The 7,798-nt window shown below is 40.9% G+C and overlaps 1 protein-coding gene across 3 annotated transcripts in view; it reads right to left on the bottom strand.

Annotated features, from left to right (window-relative positions):
* Nucleotides 1-373: 373 nt before the first annotated feature.
* Nucleotides 374-7,798, bottom strand: part of bcl11ba (BCL11 transcription factor B a) — a 74,021-nt gene continuing 66,596 nt past the window's right edge. For 2 of the 3 annotated variants that reach the window (XM_079632309.1, XM_079632310.1), the window contains one exon: nucleotides 374-6,311. In XM_079632309.1, the coding sequence (XP_079488435.1) occupies nucleotides 4,315-6,311 (1,997 nt within the window). In that variant the 3' untranslated portion in view covers nucleotides 374-4,314. The remainder of the gene's footprint in view (nucleotides 6,312-7,798) is intronic. The other variant, XM_079632311.1, reaches the window with a different exon arrangement.

Here is a 7,798-nt window from a genome sequence, read left to right as displayed (position 1 = left end):
GTTTGAGATGAATGTACTGTATAAATAAATGGACAAACAGTCATACAGAGCTCTCTGACCTCCACAAAGTGCCACATCTTTTTTTTAAGTTGCAGATACCAGGGGTTAATACATTCTGGGAAAGGGTTCGAAAGAATACATGGTGGGTCAGGCTGATTGATTCGTGTCTGTATGAGTGTGGTCAGTTTTAGTAGCTCTTAATGACTTTAATTGTAGCCTTTGGTTGGAGGCAAAAAGCTTTGATGTGAATTGCGCACAATTGAAGAGAAGATCATATACAGCAAGGTTTGGCTTGGCTATCCTGTTACCTACACATTTAGTCCCCTGTGTCGATTATTTTAGACATATTATGGGCGAGACTGTTTCCTGTATGTGTGTTTGCAGAGAGAGAGAGAGAGAGAGAGAGAGAGAGAGAGAGAGAGAGAGAGAGAGAGAGAGAGAGAGGGAGTCCTTCCAAACTTTTCAGACCTTTTTCTTTACCTCCTAATCAGAATGACACAATAATGACTTGAATAGGTAAAACATTTTGTATTTGTGTTCTATTCTTCTCATGCTAAAAGACCTGAACTTTACAGGCCCCAGAAATCAGAGGAAAGAAGGGGCTGTTTAAATAAAGACAGACTGCTGCCAAGTGCTAGTCAGAACACACTAATAAAAAATAAAAATAAAATAAAAAAAAAGGGGGTGGGGGGGAGTTGGGGAGACAGAAAAGTAAAAGTTTGGGCAAGCATATAAAATTATTTACAACCAAGATAAGAGTGAACAAAACATTTACTGTTGTATATGTAGCTACAGTAAAAGGTCAGACAACCTCTTAAACTCATCTGTACATTTTTTAATTTCAATTTTCACAATTGTATCCTGCCAAATGTGTGTACATATACAGTATATATATATATATACACACACACACGCACACACATAAACACATCATAGTGCCTACACATGTATTTCATTCCAGCCATTAAGAAAATTCATTACTGAAGAAGAAACCAGAAAGATACACATGACAGGAACCTCAGTATTTTTCCTGTGATCATCTTTCCACACGTTAAAGTCGCTGGCCCCATTGCAGTTCTCTTTTAATCGATTTAATCTTTATTTTCTTACACCCAAGGCAGAAAAGTTACTAAAACTCAAGACTTTTACAGTTACAGTGACAAAACATTTTAAAGACCCACAATTTAAATTGGACTGTAAAATGAATCTTTAAAAAAAAAAAAAAAATGAAAAAGACGGAAAGAAATTAATTGGGGAAAAAATATTTTTTTCTTTTCTTTTCTTTTCTTTTTTTTTTTTTTTTTTTTTGTGTAAATTGCCCAGGCATTCTCCAATATTACAAATACTGGTATACTTTTACAGTAAACAAGAGAAATGTCATATATATTTATATATATATATATTTTTATATATATATATATACTTAAAATCCCATCACCAAAAACCAATATACACACGCCACTATGGCATTCAGAGAAACTTTATAAGCAAACTTGGAAAAAAAAGAGAATTGTTTAAAACACACATACACAGAAATATCATTTTACCCTTGTACTTGTTTCAATACTGTAAACGTATTTTAAGACAGAGTGCACTAAACGTTTTACTTTTTTCTTTTCTTTTAAAAAAAAAAAGTTTCTGTAGTTCCTGATTTTTGTCCAGTCTCTTCTTTGACTATTTGTAGCAAAAGAATCATCCATTATTATCAAGGGACGCAGTCCTGTCCTGAAGTGAAACATTTTACATATATATTTATATATTTGCCTATTGTGTGTGTTTTTGTGCAGTTATATGTACATATACATACATATATACACACATAGACACACATTAGTATTGTGCTGGCTACTCATTTTGTCCGACTTCTTTAAATGACCTACGTATCTGTTTTTATCATTATTCTTTTAGAAGCAGATTAAAACCGTGGACTTAATTTTTTCTTTCAATTCTTTGCATCACAAAAGTGTAGCATTTGTCTTATAAGACAATAAATAGGAAGATCAGTATTCAAGGCACACTCATGTCAAATTGAATGGCAGTACAAAAACTGTCCAAATAAATTAATTTCATTTTTATAGTGCCAGCATTGTGAAAGCCAAGCCTATCAACACTGGCACTTCAATCTCAGATGCTCCCTCTAGCAAGGCCTAATAAATCCGTTTTTTAACATAATTTCTTGCTCAGAAGCCGTTTTCGCCATTGTTCTCAAATATGTAAATCAAAATAATAAAGTGCGGGTCAACTGCGAAAAAGCTGTGTATGTTTACTTTTCTTTCTCTCTCTCTTTCATTAGTTTGCTTTGCTCTTTTTAAACCACGATATTCCCTCGCTTCAATCGTTTGCGCTGGTTAGGGCATCTTGTCGAAAGAAGGCTGTTTAACTGCCAATAAATCAGTTGGATAGAAGAGAAAAGAAATGGGAAAATTCAGCTGTGCATTCTGTAAGCGTGTTGCTACTTCTGAGAATGCGTTCAACTACACATCACAGGAAGTCCTGAATGAGAGGAAAGAAAGAAAAAAATTGTCTTACTGTTTTAGCACACGCTCAACAGGTCATGACATACACTCTTTACTGTGCAATTGACTAATCTGCATACCTGCTGATGGCTTTGACACACGGGATATGACCAGATTAACCAGATAAGTCAATATCATATACGTTTTTAACTTTAATCAGATTTACTGTGCAGTATAAATTTGTCTCTCAAAATGATTGATAAATATATATATGTACAAAAATGCATAGGGCTGTTTCAAGTGATTTAAGAAACATTGTAATAGAATGACAACATTGTTGAACGTATAATTGAATTCATTCTAATCTAATCTGGTTAAAGTGGTGACTCCCTCTAGAACCGCAGCCCCTAATACCCAAAAATGAAACAATAGAACTGAACACAAAATAACAATGTTTAGATTTAAATGTCAGTCAATGGAAACAGAACAGTGATGCTGCCTTGCTTTTGACTAATGTGCTTTAAGGTTTACTAACCCGAATTGGACTGTAAAGACCCTTCTCTCTCTTTCTCTTCCTGCGTGTGTGTGTGCGTGTGTGTGTGTGTGTGTCACCCTCCTAGTGTACAAAAACTGCTTCATCCTCTGCCCTAGATGTCTATCCCTTTAACTTAACAACAATGTAGCATGACAAGCCACTTTTATGTGAAAGATGGAGTTGATTCATGACATTTAAGGGTGGTCGGCAGTGTAATATGAAGTGTGGAGACGAGACAAGACGAGGGTTGTGAATGAGCTGAACCAGAGGACTGGACTGCTTTATCAGAGAAGACGGCTGAGATCAGATGGCAGACTTGGCAGAAGTAGCTATGCAGCTCACCCTGAGTTGTTTTAAAGCCGTCTTCCTTCTACCACTATTGTGCTGTTCAGCAAAATCAAACGGGGTTGATTAAGTGCAGTGTCTATGGAAAGGGTGCTGGCGATTAAAATTCACTATTGAGACCTATAGCACAATCCATCCTATGACTAGCGTTGTCTGGGTCGGTACTAGGTACCGATAAGCAGCTGCCTTCGCTTTTGTCTGTTTTTATAGTCTACTCTCCTTAATTTCGAGTACAGGTTTTCAGCCCCACAGTCCTCTTTAGATTTACTGTTAAAACTGATATTCAGTGCTACATTCCCAATTAGATTGACATGCTTATAATCAGTTCGTGCTACAAGGTCTAAGGATTGTTGTCCGCTCATTTAGTATGAATAATAAACAAAAAGGAAAACAAAAAGACAGCTTTCTCAATTCAGCTTTTGAAATTTGAAGATTGAATGCGGCTTCTCTTCAAGAAATTACACGTGTAGCTTAAATAATCTACATTGTAAGCAGCGGCCTATGGATTTCTCAAACGATACTCTGTTTTGCTAAAAACAAACAAACAAAAATCTCAGGATGTTGTTTGGGTTAAAAAACAACAAAATCTCAGCATTTGAAATAAATCATAAGATAATGGAATAAAAAATTATGAACTAAAAATTAACCTGGACATGCCAAAACATTTTTTTAAATCCAATAAATACAGAAATTATTGCACAGTTAAAGGCTCCATTTAAAAAATATTGTCTAATGTATCCACTCATTAATAAGGCGGTTTATACCGGCTCCAAATTAAATTTCCCTCTTTTTTTGCATTTTTTTTCTCTTCTTTAATGTCTTTATCATTCTCAGATGGCAGTTTCTTAGGACAAACTAACTCAAACCATTAACTTGGAAACAAACAAAAAAGCAACAAAAAAACAGACTAAAAAAAACAGAGTATCCAGCTACCCCTTTTATAATCAAGGAATTGTGAGGCAAAATAGGAAATCTGGCTTAGCTTCTCTCTGCTTGTTCAATTTTGACCTCATTTGTCATCAAATGTTCCCCATGCCACTTTTTCATGTGTTTCTCGAGCGTGCTGTAGACGCTGAAGGGCATTTGGCAAATGTCACAGCGGTACACTTCCTTACCGAGCTGGCCGTGTGTCTTCATGTGGCGGGTGAGCTTGCTGCTCTGGGCACAGGCGTAGTTGCAAAGCTCACACTTGTAGGGCCTCTCGCCTGTGTGGCTGCGTCTGTGCACTGTCAGATTGCTACAGTTCTTGAACACCTTCCCACAGTACTCACAGGTGTCACTCCTCCGGCTCTCTTTCGAGCTGGGCCGGCCCGGTCCTGCCCCCCCACCCAAATGCGGGGTGCTGCCTCCGCTAGCGGTACCACTGCGGCCGGAGAGGCCCCCGTCCAGCAGGTCCCCTGGCGGCGTGGAGAATCGCAAGCTGCCGTTCTCAGAGGAGTGCTCCGAGGAGGTGGCGAATGGAGATTGTCTGGAATCGGTGAAGCCAAGAAAGGGATCTTTGATGAAGTGGCGGGATGCTGCATAGCCCACTAGCCACTGGGAGTAGACGTTTTCAGATGGGATTAGGGGGGCTGGGGGTATGTCCAAATCCTTTTCGATTTTGATCCTCTTGTTAGAGGAGTTGGAAAGGCTAGGACTGGTGATGGGAGTGGGCTTGCGGGGAAACAGGCCTGAGAAAGAGTCGCCCGAGCCACAGTTCCTTCCATTTACAGTTGGCCGCTCCACTTGGTCCATTTCCCCCACTACTGAATCATCGTCGCCCATATCCCTCTGCCCCTCTGAGACCCTTTTGGAGAACGGAAACCTTTTCCGATTGTCGACTATTAAGTTATTGTACTGCTGGATGGAGCTGAGCCCTACGTTTTCCACCATCTTCCCCAAGGAGAGGTTCTTCTCATCCGAAGGTGGCTTTGTGCCATTCTCCCTATTCCGACAGAACTCAGAGTCCATACTGAAGTTTGACTCAGGCCTGCTCTCATTTTCCAACTCCTCCTCTTCTTCCTCTTCCTCCTCCTCTTCGTTGTCAGGGCCCATGCCCTCACCTCTGAAATCGCCATCCCTGTTCTTCATACCCTCCCCGGTTACGTCACTAGTGCCTGGCTCGGGTGAGCTGGTGGTGGACAGGCCATCGTCAGAGCGCCCTGTCATGGAGCCAGACTTGTGCATGTGGGTCTTCATGTGGCGTTTCAGTTTGCTAGCCTGAGAACAGGCATGGTCACACAATTGGCACTTGTAGGGTTTCTCGCCCGTGTGGCTTCGCCGATGAACAACCAGATTACTCTGAAACTTGAAGGTCTTGCCGCAGAACTCGCAGGATTTCGACTTTCCCTGTGTCTGTGGCGGGGTGGTGCTGTTAGGGGGCATGGGAGGCAGCGGAGGGGTGCTCAGAAAGGGCGACTTCGGACTCGGCTGGAAGGGGTTGGGATTAAGGAGGCGATGCATAGGGTTAGCACGGCTTGGTGACAGCGGTGGAGTGGAGTTGTTGTTTCCAGCAAGCTCTCTAAGTCGGCGGGAGAAATCCATGGACTGGGACTCCATGGCCATGGGTGTCATGCGCATCACTCTCTCAAAGGCACTGGGATGCTGGGAGATTAAACCCATTTCCTCTGCACTAAGGCGTTCCAGGCGATGGGGATCTAAGTGATGGCGTGGAGGAGGGCTGACAAAGGGAGGAGTATTGGGGAGGCGGTTTTCCACAAATCCTGGTGGGGGCTCTCGGAGTAGGGGCCCAGCCATCCGTAGGAGGTGGAAGGGGTTGTTGTCCCCCAAAAAGTTGGTTAATGGGGACTGTGGTATGGATTCAGCACCAATGGGGGGAGGAATAGTGATCCGTGGTGTCAGGGAGGTATTCGAGGGGTTGGTCTCCAAGTAGATGCGGATCCCATGCGTGTTCTGAGCATGCTGCAGAAGGAACCAGGCGTTGGTAAAGGGCTGTTTGCACGTCGTGCATATGTAACTTGAAGGTTCATCTCTACCTGCAACCAAACAGAAAACAACAAAGATCTTTATTTACGTCTCATTCTAAAACCTCTGCAGGTCTTTTCCACAACACTTGTGCCATAGTGGTCCTGCTAAATAAATAACCCCCTAAAACCAGATCTGACTTGATGGAAAATGAGACATAGGGTCAAGAATGATTACATGTTGCAAAGAACAAACTTTGAGGTAACTGACACCTCTCTAAATTTGCCTTGCACTTTGTGCAATGGGCACTGTCGTGTGCCCATCATGCTGTCATATGAACAGGGCAACTCATACTTAACAGAGCTTTGACAAGTGCATTTTCATACTACTCCACAAAGGACTGGCACTGTGTGAACATTGCATTCCCCATTTCAGCTTGTCTTTAATCTCCGCTTTTACAAATGGCTGACTCATTTTAGAAGCATAATGCAAGGCAAGAACACTAAACTGGGAAACCCTCCAAGCACCAAGATTGTCCAAGGATGCTGGAGTAATATGCCACCAAATTGGAAAAGTACAATTTAAACTGTGATTTAGGGGACTCTCATCACTATAAAACAAATAAACTTAAGTTGTCTCCTCAAAGAAAGCAAAAAAAAAAAAAAAAAAAAAAATTGAGAGAGGAGGGTCTGGGTTGGGGGGAAGGGGGAGCGCACATCAAGATAAATGGTTTCAAATAAGGAGTGAAAACACTGCCTGTGATTTAAGAGGCTGTGGGGGAAAAAAGTGCACCGGTGTGAGCGTTAAAGTCTGTGGCATTTAAAACAGCTCAAGGGTATTATTTACTGTTCCATTAAGAATTTCTCAAGATTGTTTTTCTTACTTCCTCTCACGTTTGTATCTTATTCTATAGTTACACTTCCTGGAAAGCCCCCTCCCCCTTAATGACATCATTGTGAATCATTGCTTTTCTGAGGGCAAGTTTGATTACAAAAAAAATGTCTCACCAGTGAATTAATTGCACAATTTCTCTGATAACAATTGTATTCTTCGTTATACAGTTTTAATCATATAATTAAATACAAGCAAGTTAATGTGTGAAGTTTGCATACACTCTGGGTTCAGGTAAAGTATGAACAGTATCAGTTCTCGGATCAGAGGATGTGTTAAAAAGTGGCTCCTGTGCTTGGTGCGGCTCTGGAGCTTTAACTATACATGACTAATTGATGCTACAACTTCACCGTAACATCGGTTCCGCCATGCAAAGGGGACTCATTACCATGGCAGCACAAACAAGCCAAGTGTACTGAGTATACAGTGAAAAAGGATGCTAAACCATCTCTGCTGTACTCCTGGGGCACTGGTGTAAAAAAAAAAAAAAAGATCTACAAAGTTGAAATGGTAATTGTGCACTAGGAAATGAGTTTCATTTATTTATTAAATGAAAGCTTGCTGTTCTGACCTAATGCAGCAATTTAGAATACGCAGGAAAACATATGCTGCTGTAATTGTTCAGGTTTTTGATTTCTGGCTGTGCTTTGTGTACCTTTATGAGTGT

Source organism: Phoxinus phoxinus (genome assembly GCF_949152265.1).
Source record: "Phoxinus phoxinus genome assembly, chromosome: 13".
Classification (NCBI taxonomy): domain Eukaryota; kingdom Metazoa; phylum Chordata; class Actinopteri; order Cypriniformes; family Leuciscidae; genus Phoxinus; species Phoxinus phoxinus.
Note: the sequence above shows the minus strand (reverse complement) of the source record. Positions and strands in the feature narration are given on the sequence as shown.